General features: G+C 41.4%; 1 protein-coding gene across 1 annotated transcript in view; it reads right to left on the bottom strand.

Annotated features, from left to right (window-relative positions):
- Positions 1-24,538, bottom strand: part of bsnb (bassoon (presynaptic cytomatrix protein) b) — a gene marked incomplete at its 5' end in the record, with an annotated part of 121,168 nt that overhangs the window by 55,031 nt on the left and 41,599 nt on the right. Inside the window, one exon of the mRNA XM_084061842.1 lies at positions 23,172-23,990. Within this exon, the coding sequence (XP_083917968.1) occupies positions 23,172-23,990 (819 nt within the window). The remainder of the gene's footprint in view (positions 1-23,171; positions 23,991-24,538) is intronic.

The following is a 24,538-nucleotide window of genomic DNA, read 5'->3' as shown; positions in this document are numbered from 1 at the left end:
CGGCCAGAAGGACCCTTGAGCGAATCAGTCGCCCCGAGGTGGCAGACCGAAGTGGTCGGGCAGGGGTGTAGGCATCGACCATAGCCCGGAGGTAAGAAGGAGCACACACACACACACACACACACACACACACACACACACACACACACTGTCGGTTTGCGTCCGATCCTTTTCTGAGAGAATTTTGCCCATCCGTAACCCATTCAATCCGGGAACACATCTACAAACGTCTACTAAAATAAACAGGTTAATGAAAAACGTACGTTGCTAAATATCAGTGGTGCTCAAACTAATTTCATTTCAAGGACCACCCAAAATGATAGGTATTTGGCCACGACCCCCATCTCAAAACATTTAGTTCAAGGGACTCCCAGAAGCAAAGATTTGAGTTACAAATGTTCGCTTTAAAAATATATATATTCAAAGTATGCAGAAATGTTCACGATTAAAAAAAAAAAATAGCAGATCTACAAGCTCATAGCGCGGCACGGAGCTTGTATATCTGCTATTTATGAATAGCCAAAGTATTATAGCTAAAATCGAAAATGACAAAGATGCGTTCCCATGATTGAATGGGTTAACAAGAAGAATACACTTGGTTAAATAAGTCTCACGCTGCTTCTGAAATGCTCAGATTATTATGTAAGAGAACCTCCAACGGCCCAAGTGATGATTAAAGGGCTGCAAAAGCTGAGCACGCAGTGAATGAGGCAGATAACAGGAGCGCGTGATGAAGGGAATAAGTATAGCGCGGCGCGCAGAATGATGGAAGTAAGATCGATAGGACATTTCTCTTTGCATTGCCTTTGTTAAAGCCTGGCTGACTATTAGAGGGTGATATGCGCTCAGTGAGCCAAGTTTGTCATGATCTGGGTGCAGCGAGGATTAAACAATATTTAAATGGCCGTTGCTAAGTGTGTGGAAATGGGGGAGATATTTAAATACCCGACGACAACAGGGATCTTCAACGTTTTTTAGGTCAAGGACCCCTTAGCTGAGAGAGAGATGAAGCAGGGACCCCCACTACATATTGGATTCATGTTAAATGTGTGTTTGCCAGACCCAGAGGGTCGGCCTACATGAGGCTTTGTCGGTCTGTCCCTCTTTCCCTCTTTTCTGTCCCTATTTTCCTCTTTTCTGACCCTATTTTCCCCTTTTTCCTCTGCACACACGTCATGCGAAGTCCGGCCATTCAGATTTCAACCACTAGGGGTCTGGCAGTACCAGGTCTCCTGGTTCTAGTTTCAGTACATTAGCCGAACATTAGCCGAACATTGAGAACATTAGCCGAAAATAGCCGATCTACGAGCTCACAACGCGCCTGTGACGCGTTGTGAGCTTGTAGATCGGCTATTTTCGGCGAAGAGGTTTGGTGCACAGGGACAAAAGCCACAGGTCAAGGTTTACAAAGCATTGAGGGTTTAAGTCGTTAAATGTCTGAAAACACACATATGTAGTGGGGGGTCCCTGCGTCATCTCTCTCTCCGCTAAGGGGTCCTTGGCCTGTAAAACGTTGAAGACCCCCGCACTATAAGTTGGTAGAACATGGCACTACCGAGCTAGCTGTATATATACAGCTAGCTCGGTAGTGCTGAGCACTGACAAAATTCCAAATCTGTTTTGGAAATGGTACGTATAACGTATGCGTTCCACGGGTTCCACTCTGTGAAGCCCCCAGGAGAAGAGCTGTCCTGCCAACGGTTTACTATACACCAGGAGGGTTCCTTCTTGTCCATGCCAAGAAGAACTCCCAAACAGCCATATAGCCTCTGGCTGCAGCTGCCCTAATGTGACATTGGGCACTGGGCCTGTACTCCTAGAAACCATGCAAGTCAGGTCGGAAATGCTTTGCCCCACCTGGGGGCCTCGCTCATACAGGTTGATGATTCTATTCACGCTGAAAAATCAACTCTCGTTTCGAAACATAATTATGTCCTAATTATGTCGTAAATTATGTTAAATATTTATAAAACAGACAACCACTTTCAACCTGGCATCCATATTTTGGGCCTGTAATAGGCTATGGTTTTCTATTCTTTTCAAAAATTGCAAAAATAGCAGAACTACAACCTCATAACGCTTCGCAGAGCATCATAAGCTTGTAGATCAGCTCTTTTTCCCACCGTTGGCAACACTGTCTACACTGTTTTATGTATAAAATGAACACCAACATTTACAATTTATGAAAAAAAACATAAAAAGATGAGATACAAGGTTTCCATTGGACAGCAATGATTTAATATCTTGGGAGTGGATGGTGTGCTTCATCTTTTCTTACTTTTCCTCTCACTCCAGCTGCTTCTATAATGCTCCTTCCTTCTCTCTCTGGCTGCAGTATAACATATTGTGTCTCTCTGTTCCACAACGCATACTAAATCTCACGTTTGCGTCGCTCCGCCATTTGCTCTGCTGCTCTGCACTCTGAATGCATCACGCGTCCAACACACACTCCCTTTGCCTTTCTTGCCAGCTCTATAGCGGGGAGAGCATGGCTCACATGTCTGAGGAGCTGCAGAGAACAGACAGGAACGAGCACATAAGAGAGAGAGATGGCTGAAATGATGTGTTAAGCCATTAAGAGCGGGGAACGCATCTGTGTCATCTTTTCTTTAGGCTATTCAAAAAATAGCAGATATGCAAGGTCATAGTGCGGCACCGAGTGCCGCACTATGAGCTTGTAGATCTGCTATTTTCTTTGAAACATCGTGAAAAATGTGTGCAAATCTTTGAATATATATATTTTTTTTTTAAGCGAGCATTTGTAACTCAAATCTTTGCTTCTGGGCATTCCACAAATGTCTTCTAAATCCTAACAGCTTTTTGAAAAAACGCATGTTGCTATAATATCAGTGGTTCTCAAACTTTTCCATGTCAAGGACCACCCAAAATGATATGTATTTGGCCGCGGACCCCCATCTCGAAATATAATGTTCCAGGGACCCCCAGAAGCACAGTTCGGAGTTAAAAATGTTCGCTTTAAAACATAAATATATTCAAAGACTTTCACAGATTTTCCAAAAATAGTAGATCTACAAGCTCGTATATCTGCTATTTTTTTAATAGCCAAAGAAATCTCAAAATGACACAGATGCCTTCCCGGTCTTAACGGGTTAAGACAAGGCGACCCAGCATCGCCGCTCCACCCCACCTCAGACACATAACGGTGGGGACGACGAGGACAGCGGCGCGACCACGGGCCCTTTGGAGCTCGTTAGTTAACGACGGTTGACGATGATGAGTTCTGAAGAGGTGATTAAAGCTCACTCACTCAAGGTAAAGACGCAAAAGGGCATTTTGGAGAGAAAAAAAAAGAGAGAGAGCTGTGGAAAATAACCTGAGGGGGTAATCTCAGTTCAATATGGTGGCTGCAGCTCCATGGATAGTCATTCATCAAAGGAGCTGATATCACTGCTGGGGCAGATGGGCCTTGGGACAGGCTGACCTCAAAGACATCTCATGAAAAATGGAGACCAGTACTGTTAGTCAGTGGTGGAAAAAGTATACTCACATTTTTTACTTGAGTAAAAGTATCAATAATGCAATGTACTGTAGAAATACTCTGTTACAAGAAAAAGTCCGGAATTAAAAATGTCCTTGAGTAAAAAGTACGAAGGTATTGGTATGAAAATGTACTTAAGGTACCAAAAGTAGAAAGTACTCATTATGCAGAATGTCCCGTTTCACAATTCTTCAGTGTATAAAAGTGTATAAAATTGTATATATGTTATATATGTTAATATGTTTTGTAATAATAATCAAAATCTACGAAGTAACTAAATCATTGTGGTGGAATAATACAGAGGCAATATTTGCCTCTGTAGATGCAGTGGAGTAGAAGTAAAAGTATAAACAAAATTCTAACACTCCAGTAAAGTAAAAAATCCTCAAAAATGTACTTAAGTACAATACTTGAGTAAATGTACTTACAGTAGTTACTTTCTACCACTGCCTGTAGTGCACCGTGGCTCATAAGACTGAAGGGCACTCTATCCAGTATAGGCTGCAGGCACCAGGTCAGCTTATGTTATGACCTATGCTGCATATCACTGTCCTATAATATAGAATATCCTGTTCCTCTCTTCCATACACTTCAGTGAAGCACACAGCAAAAAATATATTATCTTTGCCAGGCAGAGGCATTGCATTTATTGGCCCTTAGTCTGTCTGTCTGTCTGTCTGTCTGTCTGTCTGTCTGTCTGTCTGTCTGTCTGTCTGTCTGTCTGTCTGTCTGTCCGTCTGTCTGTCCGCAACTAATCTCGGAAACTACCGGGCGGATCAGAATCATTGTGAACACGGCCAGCAGGCCAAAGACCTCAATTTGTATTCTTTAACCCATTAAGGCCTGAGGTTCCAATTCTACAAAATGTCTTCTAAATCCTAATAGTTTTCTGAAAAACGTATGTTACTATATCAGTGGTTCTCAAACTTTTTCATGTCAAGGACCTCCAAAGTTATATGTATTTGCCCGCAGACCCCATCTTAAAATATGTTGTTCCAGGGACCCCCCAGAAGCAAAGATTTTAGTAAAAAAAAGTGTGCTTTTAAAATATATATATATATTCAAAGATTTGCACACATTTTCACAATTTTTCAAAAATAGCAGATCTACAAGCTCATAGTGCGGCACTCGGTGCCACGCTATGAGCTTGTATATCTGCTATTTTTGAATAGCCAAAGTATAAAATAATGGTTCCCGGTTTTAACGGGTTAAATCAATCATTGACAACTGCATGTCTGCATGTCAGTTTTGTGAATTAATAACCGCAGAGACATTGTACCCTCCGGGCTATGGGATATACCCATCCCGCGAGGCTATGCCTGGAACTAGCCTGGCACAATTAATCTGTCCAATCCGGAATATGGGAATTGCTGTACACTTCTGACTAGCCAATTACAAAGCTCATTTCACTCCGGCTCATATGGGACGTACTGGAACTATAGTCAATTGCAGACGTTCAATTCAATTATAGCCGGCACAAGCCAACTTGTCACAGTAGTATTGCAGCACGTTAATCTATGTGCATGAAAAATATATTTTTCAGCAGTGGTGGAACAAGTACTCAAACGTCTTACTAAAAAAGTAAAAGTATCAATACTGCAATGTAGAAGTAGCCTACTCTGTTACAAGTAAAAGTCCGGAATAAAAATATCACTTGCGTAAAAGTAAAAAAGTATTGGTATCCAAATGTACTTAAAGTACCAAAAGTAAAAGTACTAAAATGTTTGAAAATAGCCGATCTACAAGCTCACAACGTGTCGCGATGCGACGCGTTGTGAGCTTGTAGATCGGCTATTTTCAAATAGCCTAGGTATAAAATAGGGCTAGAGTGGTTAATGTATGTTTTGTAAGGTAATCATTTATATCTGCAAAGTAACTAGTAACTAAAGTTTTCAAATAATTGTAGTGGAGTAAAAGTACAATATTTGCCTCTGAGATGTAGTGGAGTAGAAGTAAAAGTATTGAAATTTGGAAATACTCCAATAGAGTGAAAATTCCTCAAAAGTGTACTTAAGTAAAGTACTTGAGTAAATGTACGTGTCACTTTACATCACTGTTTTTCAGCAAATCTCTTCGTCAAACCAACATTGCTCTCGTGAAGCAGTTTTGTCCCGTTTGTTCTAGTGATGAGTGATGACAACATGTCACACTATACTTGTTGCTGCATGTGTTCAACGTCCAAAGATTTGTCTCCATATAGGCTGCCTACTCTGGTTGCACCGTAATGATGTAATGACAGTCTTTTATAATATCCCATCCCTGCCTTTTCATACACGCGTAACAACCCCTAAACATTCATCACACCACCCCAAGACACTGAGAGAGAGAGATGGAGGGAGAGGTACAGTAGAAGAGCATGCCTCCTGACGGGAGATGAGCGATTTACGGAGTGCACCTTTTTCCTTTAACCCTTTAAGACCTGAGGCGATTCTAGAAATGTCTTCTAAATCCTAACAATTTTTTGAAAAAAATCCCCAATTTTCTTTTTTCACGATTTTTCAAAAATAGCAGATCTACAAGCTCATTTGGCTATTTTTGAATAGCCAAAGACATCTAAAGTGACACAGATGCGTTCCAGGTATCAATGGGTTAACTTCTGACTGTGGTCCATCTTTACACTTTAATTTTTAATTTTTTCAAAAAAAGAAATGTCCACATGTTTTATGTTCCCGTTGTTTTTTTGTGTGCATGTTAAACCCTTCTCCTATACATAGAAAGGGGATAAATTAAATCAAACCATGTCATTCATGTATCCGTATACATATCCCTCATATATTTATGAGGGAACATAAACAAATAAGGCTTTGTTGTGTCATTTTGGTAATAGGTCTTCCGTTTTCTTTTATCTCATTTTTGTAAAAGTAAATGTCTTCCATCTTTACACTTTCAGAATTAAAATAAATTCACACTCAGTATTTTACTGTGTAGAGTGGCCAAAATGGAATATTTCCAGGGGGGAAAAAAACGAGGGACTTGACTAAACCCTTCCTAGTACCATGCATAGTACATATTTGATGGACAGGAGCCAGAAATGGCAGATCTACAAGCTCACAACGCGGCATGATGCAACATATAAATCAGGCTTAAGCCTCACGCTGAGCCCCCCCTGCCTGTTTCCAAGCACAAAGGCCCAACAGTGGAGAAACAGAGGGCGGGCGTTTAAGCCCTCCAAACCAGCCAACATCTGTGCTGGGCTCCACTCTAATCTCACCAAGATGCAGGCACAAATGTACATCATTTCATGCTTTCTGGTGTCAGGTTTTCTTTTTTCTTCTTTTTTTCCAGCCACTGGCTGAGTCTTGTCGGTCAGAATCAGTGTTGATTTTGACAACAAATTTTGATTTAGTTTTAGTCATAGTCTTTTGAATAAAATTCTATTTAGTTTTAGTCATAGTCTTTTGAATAAAATTCTATTTAGTTTTAGTCATATTTTAGTCATCTGAAATGTTTTACTGTCTAGTCTAGTTTTAGTCGACTAAATAACGTATGTTTTTTGTCGACTAAATCTACAGTTGATTTAGTCGACTAAATGTATTCTGGCGGTGCCTTGATGGCGTCGCTCACAACGCGTCGCAGCGCGACGCGTTGTGAGCTTGTAGATCTGCTATTTTCAGAGCATAACACCCGACACCAAACATAAAAATTACTTGTCTTTTATTTCTACTGGATCTCATTTTAGTCTAGTTTTTATTTGTTGACAAAATTGTCAGTATATTTAGTCTTAGTTTTAGTCATCATAGCTTGGTTTTTATTTAGTTTTTATCTAGTTTTCGTCAGTGAAAAAAGGTAGTCGACTAACATTTTTCGTCATAGTTTTAGTCGACGAAATCAACACTGGTCAGAATGCTGCAGGAATTTGCAGTCAATGTGCCTTGGTGTAATGCTACCACACTCCGACATCTAAACACAGCAACCACAGTCCATGCGTGAGTCAAAAACCTACATTTTGCTCCTTGTCACTCAAGCTCTATACTCTCATGCACGAGCAATTTCTGAGCGTTAATTTCACTCTGAGAGTGTAAACATGGAGCGCGTGGCGCGTTCATCAGACGAATTCAAGAGGGTCGTTTCATGGCTTAATCACCCGAACAAAGCTTAGTATTCGCAAATGGCATTAATTTGTGTGGGAGGATCGTTACAGCGGTGTGTTGGGGTTAAGCGCTGTACTCAAGGGGATCACTACACTCCCTCAACGAGGATTAGAACACCCAACGCCGCACATCATCAGCCATTGGGTCATTCTACAAGATCTCTCTCTCCCCTTCTCTCTCTCTCTCTCTCTCTCTCTCTCTCTCTCTCTCTCTCTCTCTCTCTCTCTCTCTCTCTCTCTGTTTCTGTCTCAATCCACCTCTCTTTCTGTGCCTCTCTGATTAACCTCTTACAATCACTCTGTCTCATGTGCACAGGGTTTTAAATACTTTATCTGCTGTTGCTGCTAAATCAACAGTGCAGGCACTGCATCAAGAAGGCAGGGGGCTTTACGTTGTATCGTCAACTGTGAGCAATTCAGCCCAGCAGTAATTGCCAATTCAATCAATGTGTCAACAGTCGGGCACGAGCAGGTCTCCTATACCGAGGCAAGCAGACAGGAGGAAGAGGAATGCCAACGGAGGGAGAAAAGTGATGAAATGTGGAGAGAGAAGAGGAATGCATGCATGGAACCATCCAGTCCAAAAAACTGAGGCAGACAGACACACGCAACCAACTGAGCATTTTTCCCACTGAGCACGTCTAAAATATGTCTAACGGCGCTAGGCTAAAACCGGGTTATAATTGGTCTAACAGTGAAAGTTTTTTCAACTTCTATTCGTAGCCTAGACGTTGATAAGCTGTTTTTTAAGAGTCTATATTTAGACCGTCTATATCATAGCCGTTGAAATGACGTCTATAATATAGACGGTCTAAATATAGACGCTTAAAAAACAGCTAATCAACGTCTAGGCTAAGAATAGACGTTGAAAAAACTTTCACTGTTAGACCAATTATAACCCGGTTTTAGACAGAGGTCTAATAGACAACTATGGCTCACTGGGAAGGGAACAGCAACAATAGAAAAATATACTTTTCAAACTAAAGATGTACTATTCCAATGGTTACCAAACAATGGGTCGGGACCAGTCTTTGGGTCACAGGCCAATGAGTAAATATCCACAATGGTTTACATTGTATCCACTTATCTAGAATCAGGATGTCGAGTTAATAATTCCAGCAGAGTAACCCTTGCTTCAACTTCCGGGGCCACATTAGTTACTTCTAAAGCCTGAGTTTACAAAAAATAGCAGATCTACAAGCTCACAATGCGCAGCGCAGAGAGTCGTTGTGAGCTTGTAGATCTGCTATTTATGGTGCGCCACACCTGCACACAACAAAGTATAAATCAGGCATATAACTGGGGGATTCCGAGGCGCTCCAAAGCCAGTGTGGAGCTCTAATTCCCCCATCTGGTCCTTAGTCTGCCCTGTGGTCTCCTCCCAGCTGGACGCGCCCCAAAGACCTCCCTAGGGAGACGCCCAGGAGGCCGAACCACCTGTGTCTATAACAGTGTTTAGAAAACGGTAATATTTTCAAACTCATTCCGTATTCCGAATATGACATTGATATGGGGTGATTACGTAGAAACTCTAAACCTGGTACGAGGCAACATCATCGAGGCTCTACTAGAAGCAGCACATCCCGTATGGCAGTGGTTCTCAAACTTTTTCATGCCAAGGACCCCCAAAACGATATGTATTTGGCCGCGGACCCCCATCTAAAAATATTTTGTTCCAGGGACCCCCAGAAGCACAGATTAGAGTTACAAATGTTCGCTTTAGAAATATATATATTTAAAGATTTGCACAAATTTTCAAGATTTTTCAAAAATAGCAGATCTACAAGCTCATAGCGCGGCACTCTACACACAACACACAGTACGTTACTGACAACAAATAATAATAATAATAATAATAGCCTGAATTTATTTAGTACCTTTCATGAACCCAAGGACGCTACATCAAAGCAATGAACAACCAACAAACAAACAAGCAACCACACAAAACAACTATTTGCCATAAGCCTGAGATACGCACAAGATACGGCCACACACACACACACACACACACACACACACACACACACACACACACACACACACACACACACACACACACACACACACACACACACACACACACACACACACACACACACACACAAACACATACATGCGCCCACAAACGCACGCATGCACATGCACATGCACATGCACCCGCGCACACAGAAAGATTATTAGCTCATCCAAACTAGAAGAGATCCATAATTCCGCAGCATGCCTGGTCTTCAACCAGCCAACATTTTCACATCTTCCCCCTTTTCCGCTCCCTTCACTGGCTCCCGGCTGCTGCCCGCCCCGAGTACAAAACACTGTTGTTGGGCTACAAGGTAACCAGATGCATCATGGCACCCCCATTATGCCGTCAAGGCATGATCCAACCTTACAGCCCTTCCCTCTCACTTAGATCAGATAACACAGGAATGCTGTACAAGCCTTCCCTTAAAACACCCTGGATAACGTTCCACACGTCCTAGACTCCCTCCTGGCTCCTAATAAACTGTGTAATAAACTCCCTATTGCAGTCAGAACTGCAGACTCACTCCCAATTTCCCACTGTAATCTGAGGTCTCACCTCTTCAGACTCCACCTCTCCCCCCCAGCACTTCACTCTCCCTGCCCCGTCTCGCCACCTTTTCTTTCGAGTCTTGCTATAGCGATTGACCAAGATATACTATGCATGCAGACATATCTTGGTCACTTGTTCTCATGTTTTTGTTTCTTAGAATTGTTTTTCTCAACCACAAATGTTAAGAATGTGATTTAGACAGATAATACATTGGTTCTCAAAGTGGGGTCCGGGGACCCCCAGGGGTACTTGAGGGGGTTCCAGGGGGTACCCAGCTAAATGATGGATAGGAACCAAATGGACCCTTATGGGTCTGTAACTCTGAGAGTGTACAAATGGAACCAAATGGACCCTAACGGGTCCATTTGGTTCCATTTGGACACTCTCAGAGTTAAATTAACATTGATTTTACAATATAAATTGGGGTCCCAGAGGTATAAATGCCATTAAATGGGGGTCCGTATCCTAATGGTTGTCAAACTGGGTGTCCTTTGAAGTTAGAATGGTTGAGAATCACTGCTAGAGAGCCGTAAAAATCTTCTCTTATGGGGGTCCCTGGCTTATCTTTTCAAATGGGGTCCGCGGGCTAATAAGTGTCAATTTGGGGGTCCTTGACATGAAAAAGTTTGAGAACCACTGAGATAATAGGTTCATTGTTTACCTTTATCCTAGAGTTTCAAATGTACAAAAATGTTATTTTAAATGTCGCATGGACAAATGCTATATTGATTGTTTACTTGGTATCCATGTTTCTTTGAGGCACTACACTGTTCTCTCTGAACTTTAGTTACGTGATTTTTGTCTCCGCCGGGCCGAAGGTGTGGCCGAGACCGTGTTTTCGCCCGTGAAACTTTGGCACGCACATTCCCACCAGGCCGAGGAAGAAATGGTACCCTACATGTTTCAAATCTGCCTCATGGTGGCGCTCCGAGGAGCACACTTTTCCAGTTTACCTTGTTTTTTTGACTAGAGCTCATGAATACTCTGCGCTTTACAATCTCACATTTGTAAGTGGCTCTGGATAAGAGTGTCTGGTGGAAAGTAACTAAGTACATTTACTTAATTACTGTACTTAAGTACAATTTTGAGGTATTTGTACTTTACTTGAGTATTTCCAATTTCCAATACTTTTACTTCTACTCCACTACATCTCAGAGGCAAATATTGTACTTTTACTCCACTACATTTACTTGAAAACTTTAGTTACTAGTTACTTTTCAGATATAAACTATGATATTATGAAACCTACATTAACCACTTTAAACCTATTTTATACATAGGCTATTTGAAAATAGCAGATCTACAAGCTTACAACGCGTCGCGTTGCGACGCGTTGTGAGCTTGTAGATCGGCTATTTTCAAATATTTAGTACTTTTACTTTTGGTACTTTAAGTACATTTTGATGCCAATACTTTTGTACTTTTACTCAAGTAATGTTTTAATTCTGGACTTTTACTTATAACAGAGTATTTTTATATTGCATTATTGGTACTTTTACTTAAGTAAAGAATTTGAGTACTTTTTCCACCACTGAGTGTCTGCTAAATGCTTAAATTGTCAATTGTAACATTCAGAGGTGGAGAAAAGATGCATAAAAATATGAATTTTAGGTTAACTGCAAATGCTAGGGGGTGGCAATTGCCATCCCCTGGGACCCCAAATGACGTAATGTAGAAGCAATTGGTACATATGATTACATCTTGGTTTCTTGTCATTAGAGCAGGGCAGCAGCAGAGGAGATAGAATCACACTGTACATTCATATCATTTGAAAGAACAGAACAGGAAGATCAGCTCTCCACGGAGATGATGTTACTCTACCGCCTGTGTGTGTGTGTGTGTGTGTGTGTGTGTGTGTGTGTGTGTGTGTGTGTGTGTGTGTGTGTGTGTGTGTGTGTGTGTGTGTGTGTGTGTGCGCGTGCAAGCGTGCAAGCGTGTCTAGTATGTGTGTAGATGTTTATTACAGTTCACAGACTGCTATTTGTCCATCCACAATGAGGATTATAATAAGAACATAATGGCGTTATCATTCAAAATCATTATCAGCTATTAATCACATTACATTTGTACAAGACAGTGTTTTGATCTACAGTATATTCTCTCTCTCTTTAATCCAACAAGTAATCATCTATTTCTCTTTTTTTTAAGGCATAATTCAGTTGCCAATCTCCTGTAATCAGACCACTGCGCAATTCCATTGCATGTGTTATCTGTTATCACACAGACAGCATCATGTGTGTGAACGCATGCATGCGTGCGTGCACGTTGACAAGTGTGTTTGGGTAATACGCAGTGATGGGAAAAGTATTCACATTTGTTACTTAAGTAAAAGTATCAATACTGCAATAAAGTAAAAATACTCTGTTACAAGTAAGTCAGAAATTCAAAATTTACTTGAGTAAAAGTACAAAAGTATTGGTATCAAAATGTACTTAAAGTACCAAAAGTAGAAAGAACTCATGTTGCAGAATCTCCCATTTCACAAGTTTTTAAATGTATAAAATGTATACAAATCTTTTGAAAATAGCAGATGTACAAGCTCACAATGCGCCGCGATGCCATGCATTGTGAGCTTGTAGATCGGCTATTTTCAAATAGCCTAAGTATGCATAGGGCTGAAGTGGATAATGTATGTTTTGTAATAATAATCAAAATCTACAAAGTAACGAGTAAATACAGTTTTCAAATAATCGTAGTGGAGTAAAAGTACAATATTTGCCTCTGAGATGTAGTGGAGTAGAAGTAAAATTATTGAAAATTTACCAGTAAAGTAAAAGATACCTCAAAATTGTACTTAAGTACAGTACTTAAGTAAATGTACTCAAGTGTACACCACTGGTAAAACGTGGGAGCAGGCATGCATCAGAGAGTGACTCTCTCAGTTCCTGAGTGTGGCTTTAAGCCCGGTCCCTCTATGTGGGTTTTGCTGGCATTTGTACTTGATAAGTATGTGAAGTGATGGAAATATTAAACGTCTGCAAGCTGCCGAGCCTGGCTGGAGGCGGGTTCTGCGTTGGTGTACCATCGTCACCCCCTTCGGGAGAGGCCAGGCTAAGCACGGCGGGCCTGGATGGATGCTGCCGGCAGCCATCTGGCATTGGACGGGACCCCGGCGGAGAGGGGGAGAGAGACCGGTGCCAACAACCTCCCAGTGAAGCGTAATCTTATGCTTCGTCGCAAGACGGTGTCGCCCGTGCCGAAAATAGCAGACCTACAAGCTCACAGCGTGTTGCATATGTGACGCGCTGTGAAGTTGAAGGTCGGCTATTTTCGACCTGTGACACCGTCGTGCAAGGAAGTATGAATCGGGCTTTGCACTTCCAGTGCGTTCCGGAATGTTTTCCGATACGTTTCCTCTGTCTCATATCTCAGAGTATCATCCGCCTGTTCAATATCGAGCTGTTATGTTACGTAATATGTTCAACACATGAGCATAACGAGCAGAGGATCATTTCCTCGACAGTGCAAGCACTCTGGAGCTGTTTGCCGTCCCAGATTGACTGGAAAAACAAACTCCAAGTGCTCAGGAGATTCCCCACCCAGCGAAGACTTGCTTGAGTTCAATCATTGCATCTTCACATGCAAAGTGTGTTCAAAACATTTTAATCATGCATAGCTCACGGGTATAAGTGATTATTCAGCTGTGTCAACATCGCTGGCCCAATTATGAGACGCGATATTTCAAAAATAAACACAGAATTTTAAAGGTCACATATTTAGCTGCACAGCATCTTGCGAGGAACAACACATTGCCAGGAATGATCATCAAAAATAACACGTTACTCATTCACTGTGTGTGCGTGCGTGCGTGCGTGCGTGCGTGCGTGTGTGTGCTGTGTAAAAGTGCTTGACAACCGTGCAATCTCATGCAAAGGTTAAAATGTAACTGCAATAGCATGTTATTTAGAGTCTAAATAACATGCTATTGCAGTTACATTTTAAACAAATGAACCTAGCATCTGTCTAAATTTTAGACAGATGCTAGGTTCATTTGTTTACCTAGCATCCTATAGTTTCTATAGTTTCAATGTACTGATTATAATCTTTTGATATTGTTTATTTTGATGCTAGGTTCTTGGTTTACCTATGATCCTAGATTATCAGTACACTGTCTCTCTGCATTTGATGTATGTGTTCACCTTGCTTATGTAAGTCGCTCTGGAGTGTTTCTGTTTGTGTGTATGTTACTCATACGATACAATATGATAACTAACTGAAACAGTATTGTGTTTAAAAAAACTAAAACTAACTAAAAACATAGAGAAAATGTCTGTAGTCCTTTGTCAATAATTGACAGAATATGAAATCAATGTATTTCATACATAATACTATATTTGGGCTAAACTAAGCATTTTCCAAAAAAATAAAATAAACTAGCAAACCCACTTTAAAAACTAGCTGAACTGGAATTGAATTGAAAGTAAAAATGAAATAAATAACTAATGAAAAATGCAAAACTATAATTATCTTAGTGTGTGTATGCATGCACGCGTATGTGAGTATGTTAATGCTATTCGGGGGGGGGGGGGGGGGGGGGGTGCGTGCGTGTATGCGTTTTTGTGTGTGTAAGTGTGTGCATGAGTGCTGGTGTTGTCATGCATGCGTGTGAACGAGCATGTGAGCTGTGCATGGGCATTCTAATAGTTATATGAGCGCCGAGATATAAATAGCAGCTGTGTGCTACATTTACATCTGTATGTCTGTAGCCTCGGTGTGTCTGACTTTACCAACAAAGACAGACATTACGGCTGAAGATTCTAACGTGACAGCAATTGTGAATGGGACGACTAATACAGGTACTTCCTACGATGTCCCCATTATTATTTTTATTTACCACAGCAGAAGCCAGCTAACCTGGCACACCACGACTGTGGCACTGTATTATTGTGGCACCATAATCTGTGGCAGCGGTGGCCTAGTGGTTAGAGGGGCGGCCTTGATACCGGAAGGTCCCTAGTTCGATTCCCCAATTCATCACATCAATCATGAATCACCGCTGAATAGCCCTTGAGCAAGGCTTCCATGCAGGGTCCGGCTGGAAACAAGTTTCGTACTTAGTCCGACACCCTGGGTAAACAACAAACTTTGCTTTGCTTTGCTTTTCCATGTCAGTGAGCTAGGACAGGCCAGGGAAACAGAACATTATTCCTAGAACAATATGCTGACATTTTGGGATATGGCTGGATATTAACCAGGACTACTAGCTCCCTTGCCAGTCATTAAGTGTTCAAGCCAGAAGGGATGAAACCCTGTTGTTTGTGTGCTTATTTTTCTCCTTCTGCCACGGATTTGCACATTCCTGTGAGATGGTAAATGGAACAGACATGATTGACATTTTCACCAATGCTTCAAAGTTGTGAATTACATGAACAACACATAATGACCCAAATCGGCCTGAAGGGGGTGCTATAATTAAAAGGTCAAAATGTTGAACTTTGAAAAGTCATAACTCCTATGCCATGAGTCTTATTTACACATGTATGTGCTACAGACATCCATCTATCCTCACTCAAAAAGATTTGCCTCAAGATTATTCTTTTTTTTTTTACATAAATCTTCTCTTCTGAGGGTCCCTGACACAAAACCTTTTCAGATGGGTGTCCGCGGCCAAATACAAATACATCAATTTGGGGGTCCTTGACTAGGCCTGTCACAATTACAAATTTAAGCTGACAATTAATTGTCACGCAAATAATTGCGAGATTGAATTGTGTGTTTGGCATTGAACAGGGCAGATATGACAAATAACTGAAATATACAAAGAGATTATTTACATATTTAATACTTTTATACATGTAAAAAAAAAAGCAGAAATATCAGATCTACAAGCTTACAACGCGTCACGTCAAGCTTGTAGATCTGATATTTCTGTTTTTTTTTATATTTGAAAATGTGTGAACATTTTTTCACATGGAAACGATTACGCAAAAATAATTGTGATCATCTCAAATAATTGCGATTAGACAGGCCTATCCTTGACATGAAAAAGTTTGAGAAACACTGCCGTAGAGAAGTTGCAAAGTGCAGTGACAGAGATCACCCTCCGCCCGCCCCGCCCGGATCCCTAACCTCATACACAGCCTCATTCTCATTCTATTACGCTGCCACCAAAATGTGGAATGACCTGAAACCATCCATTAAAGGATGTACATCATTGGTTTCTTTCAAAACGGGCCTGAAAAATCATCTATCAGGACACCACAAGGGGAGGTATAAATGCAAATTCCCACAGAAAGGAGGTGTCATTCTCTGCTGCCGTTTTCCTTTTTCTCCTTTGCATACTTATAGTGTTTTGTATGTGTTGATGACATGTATTATTGTGTTATTTGTTATGCTATGTTGATTAATTGAATACATAGGACCACAATGGAAACAAGTCCCGAGGACTTTTCTGTGTTATCCTTTTAGCCTTAACCCTTTAAGACCGGGAACGCATCTGTGTCATTTTAAGATTTCATTGGCTATATAAAAATAGCAGATATACAAGCTCATAGCGCGGCACCGAGTGCAGCGCTACAAGCTTGTAGATCTGCTATATTTTTTTTGTGAAAATGTGTGCAAATCTTTAGGTTGAATATATATATACTTTTTTAAAGCGAAAGTTTTTAACTCAAATCTTTTTACATTTTTTTTTTCCTTAAGTTTTTTTTTTTACTTATGTTGCTCATTATTATTATCAATCGTTTTCAAACATTTTGTGTCAAGGACCCCCAAAATAATACCCCCAATATAATATTACATTTCTGACAAATGAAGTATTCAAACAATCAATCAATCAATCAATCAATCAATCAAAAAAAAGCCAATTAGCTTTTAGTTTAGTTTTTGTATAATATTGTAATAGGTTTTATGGGATGTTGGTCTGGACTCCAGTACAAAATAGATGTTTTTTATTACACCGACTTGTTTTAATCTCACTCCAGACTCTGGAGTGAGATTAAAACAAGTCGAAGTAATAGGACGAATAGGCAGAATTATAGTCACACAGCTTCCAAAATGTCTAAAAATAGCTGATCTACAAGCTCACAACGCATCGGGTTGTGAACTTGTACAGTAGTTCTAGTTTTCGTTATTTCTTTAAGCTTAGTTAACTATAATAACATGGTGTATTGTCTCAAATGCTCTATCATTCACATAGACACTTAAACAGAACACGTCACACTTGTAGGCATTCATGCACAAACACACACGCACACACACACACACACACACACACAAACACACGGGCCTTATGTGACATGGGGAGTCCAACAGCACTCTGGCTGTTCCACATTTCATGAACTATTTATAATGTTCTCTTTACGCTGAATTATTGATGAGTTATATTTTCAGTTTCTCTGCACTTCTCCTACAGTACAGTTACATGAAAGACTCGGTCCAGGTACTAATGATCCACTTAGGGTCTTTCCTTCATATTATAACCATTGTGCTCTTTTCTATGTCATTATAAGACCAGAGACATATAAGGAGAGTTGCGTCACCTCCATTCACTTCATTGGGCAGTGTTGTAAAGTAACTAAGTACATTTACTCAAGTACTGTACTTAAGTACACGTTTGAGGATTTTTTACTTTACTGGAGTGCTGGAGACAAATATTGTACTTTTACTCCACTACAATTATTTGACAGCTTTAGTTACTAGTTACTTTGTAGATTTAAATTATTATCACGAAACATACATTAACCACTTCAGCCCTATATACATTTCGGCCATTTGAAAATAGCCGATCTACAAGCTCACAATGCGTCGCGATGCGACGCATTGTGAGCTTGTAGATCGGCTATTTTCAAAAGATGTTGATATATTTTGAACTTGTGAAATGGGACATTCTGCACAATGAGTACTTTTAATTTTGGTACTTTAAGTATATTTTCATGCCAATACGTTTGTACTTTTACTCAAGTAAATTTTGATTGCCGGACTTTTACCTGTAACAGAGTATTTCTACACTGCAGTATTTTTACTTTTACCTAAGTAAAAAATGTGAGTACCTTTTCCACCACTGTCATCGGGCCTTCTATTATCTTCTACAGAGCCTTCTACTGGCGAATAGTGACAAAGCCCTGAACCGGAAGTTTACGGAATGCACTAGGACTCTATGAGCGTTTGTCACTATTTAGAGTTTACATGAACTACGTGACCGGCGCTGTTTCTGACCCCTAGTTGACGTAACTCTCCAATAGAAGGCTCTGGTTACGACTATAACTTGCAGTCGGGGCCAGCAACAACTTGCAGTCGGATGATCTGCGTGTGAGCAGTCCAGCCACTGGGCATATGAATGGGAATAAACTCCCATTACACCTAAGACAGGCACCCTCTGTGGACGGTTTTAACCCATTAAGACCTGAGGCCGCGTCTAAAAAAATCTAAATCCTAAAAAAAAAAAACGGAAAAAAATATTTAAATTTTTTTTTCACGTTTAAAAAAAAATAGCAGATCTACAAGCTCATAGCGCGGCACTCGGTGCCGCGGTATGAGCTTGTAGATCTGCTATTTTTGAATAGCCAAAGAAATCTAAAGTGACACAGATGCGTTCCAGGTCTTAAAGCACAGCTCAAGATTTCTTCACTCTTGCTTTTAGTAGATTTTTTTCTCCTTTAAATCTCTGTGTTGTTATTCATGTCTTTACTGTTTTGCTCACTGCCTGTTATGTATTGTTTTAGCTATAATTTTTATCCTTTTTTTGTTTTTTGCTCTGTAAACTTTAAAGCACTTTGAGCTACATTTATGTCATGAAAGGTGCTATATAAATAAAGTTTATTATTATCATTATTATTATTACTATTATTATATCAAGAAACCAGGGATGAAAACTATTCTATAATGCTGAGACGGCTGAGAAATGTAATATTAATGCACTGAGAGAAACATTCTCCTCACAAATGAGAACGCTACTTGAGACAGCAAGTAGAGAGATACAGACAGAGGGGGGAGAGAGAGAGAGAGAGAGAGAGAGAGAGAGAGAGAGAGAGAGACTTACACTAAGGACTGAAAACTGACATGCCGACAACAGAGTAAGAAAAACCCTGTTCTATTTACAGACAAACTCAGAACGTCGACATTGCTTGCTTTCCCCTCCTTGAGAAGCAACATGAAGGAGGAAACATTCCGAAAACATGCATATCTTATTTCCTCGTATGAATTTCCATAGTGATCAATGCAAAATCTCATGTAACAACAGTACCCGCCCATCCCTCATTATCTCTGGTTCTCTCCCTCTCCCTCTCTCTCTCTCTCTCTCTCTCTCTCTCTCTCTCTCTCCCTCTCTCCCTCTCTCCCTCTCTCCCTCTCTCTCTCTCTCTCTCTCTCCCTCTCTCTCTCTCTCTCTCTCTCTCTCTCTCTCTCTCTCTCTCTCTCTCTCTCTCTCCCATCTATTTATCACCTTTGCTTGCTGCTGCTCGTCTCCCTCACACAATGGCATCCCTTCTCAGCAACTGTCAATGACAAATGAAATGTCATTTTGTTACATGCTATATTGGCCGTCTATTTTGATCCAAATTAATTAGGCAATACGTCAAGCTTCAAACCTCCCAAAACAAACTGATTCGACTACTTCTCGGCCTGGGGCCCTTGACCCACCTTTTTCCCACACATTTTGCTAGCCTAGGATGGCTCAGGGTAGAAGACTCAATGCCCTCAATGCCCTCAATACCCGCATATCTTACTAAATACCTCCAAAAAGTTTGCGACACCCACAGCCACAATACTAGAGGGAGCGTAAACAACGATCTGGTACCACCCACCCATAAAACAAACATGGGTAAATTCTCCTCCTACATCACTGCCACCAAAGTATGGAATGCCCTGACCCCATCCCTCACTGGCTTCCTTTAAAATAGCCCTGAAAATCCAAATTTCAGGAGGCCAAAGGGGGAGGTAGTAATCAATCACTTCTCCTTTAGACAGGTGTTATCCTTTTAGACAAAGTGTTTGACTGTACTCGTGCTGTTTTTACATTTCTGTCTAATAAAATATTCAATCAATCAATCAAAGTCACTCATCATGAACAAATAGACATTATAAGTAATCCTGGTTTCAAAATCAGTAATTGATCATTCCATGCTAGCTGTATACAGCCAGGCTAATTTTAAAGAACAATTAGGCAGGTTAAAGAATATTTGTATGTGGTTCAGTAATTAAACACACCATGTTTCTCCTAATGTGGACAGATTATGTTTTGTAAAAAGTCTGACAGACGCTGAGTTCTTAATCAATGTGTATATCAATTGGTCAACTATAGGACAAATGCTAATACAATAGGTGGCCAGCATGCTGAATCATTGTCTGCATTTCTCACTAATTTCAAAGAGCCTCGAAATCTACCCAGCCAGCTTTATTACCGCCTAAAGCTGTGCCAATTAGACTCCAAAGGTTTTCTGGGGAAAGGTTGAAACACGTGTTGGTGGCCACATGTTCAGAAGTAAACTCACCAGCCTTGTCACCATACCTCCACTAAAAGAGGGAGAAATGGGTCACAGCTACGGCTGTGTCATAAAGAAAAGGACAAATGGGAAGGGAATATGCTATAATTGTTGAGAAATAATCGGATGGTATTGAGGAGGAATGAGGTGAACAACAATAATGGCCATTCATACGGTGGCCATTTTCCTCATGCGTCACGTGGGCTTGAGTGATATAAAAGAAAAATGGGCCATTGTGTGAATATGGTCATTGGAAATCAGTCTGTGTGAAATATATTGCAAACCAGAGACACGTATTCAGTTCATGTATTTTCTATGTCATTCACGCCATCTCCGAATTCCTCTCTCATCCGCTCACTGGTACACTACCTGACAGCTCACATGGAATGAAAAGAAAATTGTTCACAGGTTTGAAAAGAATGTGCTTTATGCTAGATTGAGTCATGGACTCTAGCCAGCAGGGCAGAAAAAAGAATGATTTAAGTAGCAGGCATGAAGAGTCTATTTTTGAAAGCAGACTACCAGTATTCTCAAGGTTTTTGTAGGTTTTCAAACCTCACCGTATAGCCAAGCATTCATTCATTCAACCTTTATTTAAGATTCACGGAGAGATCATTGAGGGTGACCCTCGTCTACAACGATGCAGAGATTACACACAATAACATAAGAACAACAAAGAAAAACGATAATGTTGACAACAAACTGTTAAAACAGTTGCATACGGGTAATGTGCGGTTACTATATAAATTCCTAAAATGGCCAATAGATGCTAGGGTATTCAGTTTAAGATCTTGTTGCATGAAGATGATATCGCTTTGTTTCCATAACGATCTATGAATGGCCACTGCCAGAGACGGTGACAGCCAGATGCCTCCAGAAGACAAGGCTCACCCATAAAAGAGCCAACAACGCTCTGCAGAAAGCCTGTTATTACTGCTATCATTCAATTGGTCATGATTTGCATAATTAAACACTGGGCTTGCCTGACTGTTGAAAGCCCCTATTCTAACCAGCTGTGTTCCAACCCTGGAGAGGGCTGGGATGCTTTAGGTATGGGGCAGGGGTTCTCAAGCTTTTCAGGCAGTGACCCCCTAAAATAATCGTATTTGAACTGGGGACCCCCCAAAATAATCATATTTGAACTGGGGACCCCCCACCCTGACAAGCACTTGGAATGTAGGAGTTGAGGCATTACATTTTGTTTGACTCGGTTCCCCCGGATAAATATTGTGAAAATAGCCGATCTACAAGCTCACAACGCCTCGTGTTGCGAGGCGTTGCTTCTAGATCTGCTATTTTTGCCTCTTTCTTATATTATTGGCCAATTTGGCCAATGTTTGACCAGTTTTTATAGTATAGTTTGTTGATTACTTTTGATGCAGCAATGGCCATTTTCTTTTCCTTTTTTTTCATGTATTAAAAATGTCTTAAAAGTCCTTAAATTGTCACTTTACTGTCATCTGGGGACCCCCCCCCCCCCCCCCCCGCCCCCCCAAATCATGTGGGAACCCAAGCCACAGGTTGAGAACCACTGATCTACAGAACTAGATCAGAATTGATAAGTCCTTATTTCCCATAGATTCCACTCCATGCAAACACAGGGGAGGTTGCCCACTGATGAGCTGATCAATTCGGCTAACTATACAATTCTACCCATGATTAACACAGACAGGAGTAGCAGAATGCAGGGCAGGAACCTCAGAACAAGAACAGAAGGGGAAAGAGAGAGAGAGACAGACAGACAGACAGACAGATAGAGAGAGGCACCTACATAAATTAAAGCCCAGCATTGCATACATAACTGTGGAGATTATATTTGTCTTAAAGGAGTAGTTCACCCCCAAAAAATACTTATTACTTATATCTATCAATTACACACGCCAAGCTTTGAATTCATGGAGATTTTTTGTTTTTTGTCGCATTCCTAAGCCATTAATTTGGCTCAAAGAGTCTCCTACTGAGTCTCAAATTATTGCCTCAGAAATGCGACAAAAACTCTCCATGAATTCAAGGCTACATGGGGTGTGTAATTGATAGAAAATAAGCAATTTTTTTTGGGTGAACTACTCCTTTAAATTGTACTTTAAATAGCTTCTCATTTATTCATTCACGCTTCCTGCAATCAAGAATAATACCAATAGAAATGGGTAATAGCTGAGAAACACATATAAAGAAAAATAGAATGGGCTCAGAGACAATAAGGATCATGGGAATCCTCAGGGGCCAGAGCAAACTCGGGCCAAGTCAATGCCCCCACAACAGCTTCTGGAGCCAAGTCCTTGAGCCAAGCCAACATAGATCCTCTGTAAAAACACAGCCCTTTACTCTAAGGCCAGGCAGTCAGTAATGGAGACACATACACAACACAACACACAGTCACACACCACTGCACTGTGACACAGCATTTTTCAGCTCAAACATTTCAGTAAATCATCTCATTTCGGCGAGCTCCAGTCTGCTGCAGGCGTTTTTTTTTTGCAACGAACTGACATGACCCGCTCCATTTCTTTCCACATACACACACACACACACACACACACACAGCCAGACGGAACAGCAAACAGAAAAAGCACATTGCGGTCACAGCCTTACCTCGACTAGGTGTGGAGCGGGGTTGAATCCACACATGTTGCACACCTGGGAGTGGCACTCGGTACAGGTGTCGTAATTCGGCGCTTCTGCCACGTTGCCCACATTGAGGCTGGTCTTACAAAGAGGACAGTTAGCCGTGGGTTTCGAGGGGGCCGGCTGTTGTTGCTGTTGTTGTTGCTGCTGAGGGGATGGTTTGGGACCTTGCTGGGCAGGATGAGGACCCGGGGGTTTACTCGCCCCTGGTCCCGGACCCTGTGGTCCTGCGGGTTTGGGGGCCGTTTTGGGGGGCTGCTGTTGCGGAGCGGCGAGGGGGTCGATCTCCGATATGAGCGTGGTGGCCTGATTGAGGAGAGAGGCGCCGAAACCAAACAGCTTCCCGAAGCCCTGCTCCGGAGGCGGGGGCTGTCGGGACGGGGAGCTTCCCGCGCTGCGGGTCTGGTCCTGGCGGGCTTGCAGGGGAAGGTGGGCGGGGGAATTCCGAGACGAGAGGTCAGGCTGTGACGGGGCCTTGGCCATGTTGGCCATGCCAGGGAGAGGGACAGCTCCTGGTGGGAGCTTGGCCTTTTGCGGGCCCGGCCCTGGCCCTGGCCCTGGAGCAGTCTGTTTGTTGGGGCCGGGCTGTGTCGTAGGTTGTGTCTGTGGAGGAGGTTGTGTCTGTGGAGGGTTCTGTGTCTGGGGGGCAGGTTGAGGAGTCGAGGGGTCAGGTTTGGCTGGTTGAGAAGGAGAGTGTATCTGCTGTTGACTCTTGGAGCGTGGCGTGTCCATGTCCATTCCCAGAGCTCTCTGCATCTGACAGTTCAGACATAGCCACTCTTGCACCTATAAAGAAAATATAGAAACACGATTAACAAGATATGATTATTCCTCACAACTATATTCTGCTCAAACTCAGTTAAGATTATGCCTTTGAACCTGACAGATCCAAATTCACATTGACAGACGTTTCGGTCCCACTGGACGTTCGTCAAGAAGAACGTCCAGTGGGACCGAAATTTGAACAAAAGAGGCTACTGTGCAAGAGTAGTGTGCGGGATTTTTTCATGTTTGCTTCAGTTTTCACTGTCCAACACAACTGCATCCAAATGAATAATAATGAATTGCATTTTTATAGTGCTTTTCCAAGTGCTCAAAGCGCTTTTACAATGGTTCATTCATTCATACATATATGAAGTGGATGTGCGAATATTTCCTTTACATAGATTCAAATTCACACCCCTTCTTTTCAATCTATGAACTCTGTCAATACTGACATCCCTATATAATTACATTCAGCTCAACTTGCCGTTTCCATTGATATGTGTCACTTCCATTTAAGAGGGTGTGAGCACAACTCAGACTTATTCTAGAGGTTTCTTATCGGGTGCTTT

The sequence above is a fragment of the Gymnoscopelus microlampas genome, assembly GCF_963454915.1.
Source record: "Gymnoscopelus microlampas genome assembly, chromosome: 7".
Lineage (NCBI taxonomy): Eukaryota > Metazoa > Chordata > Actinopteri > Myctophiformes > Myctophidae > Gymnoscopelus > Gymnoscopelus microlampas.
Note: the sequence above shows the minus strand (reverse complement) of the source record. Positions and strands in the feature narration are given on the sequence as shown.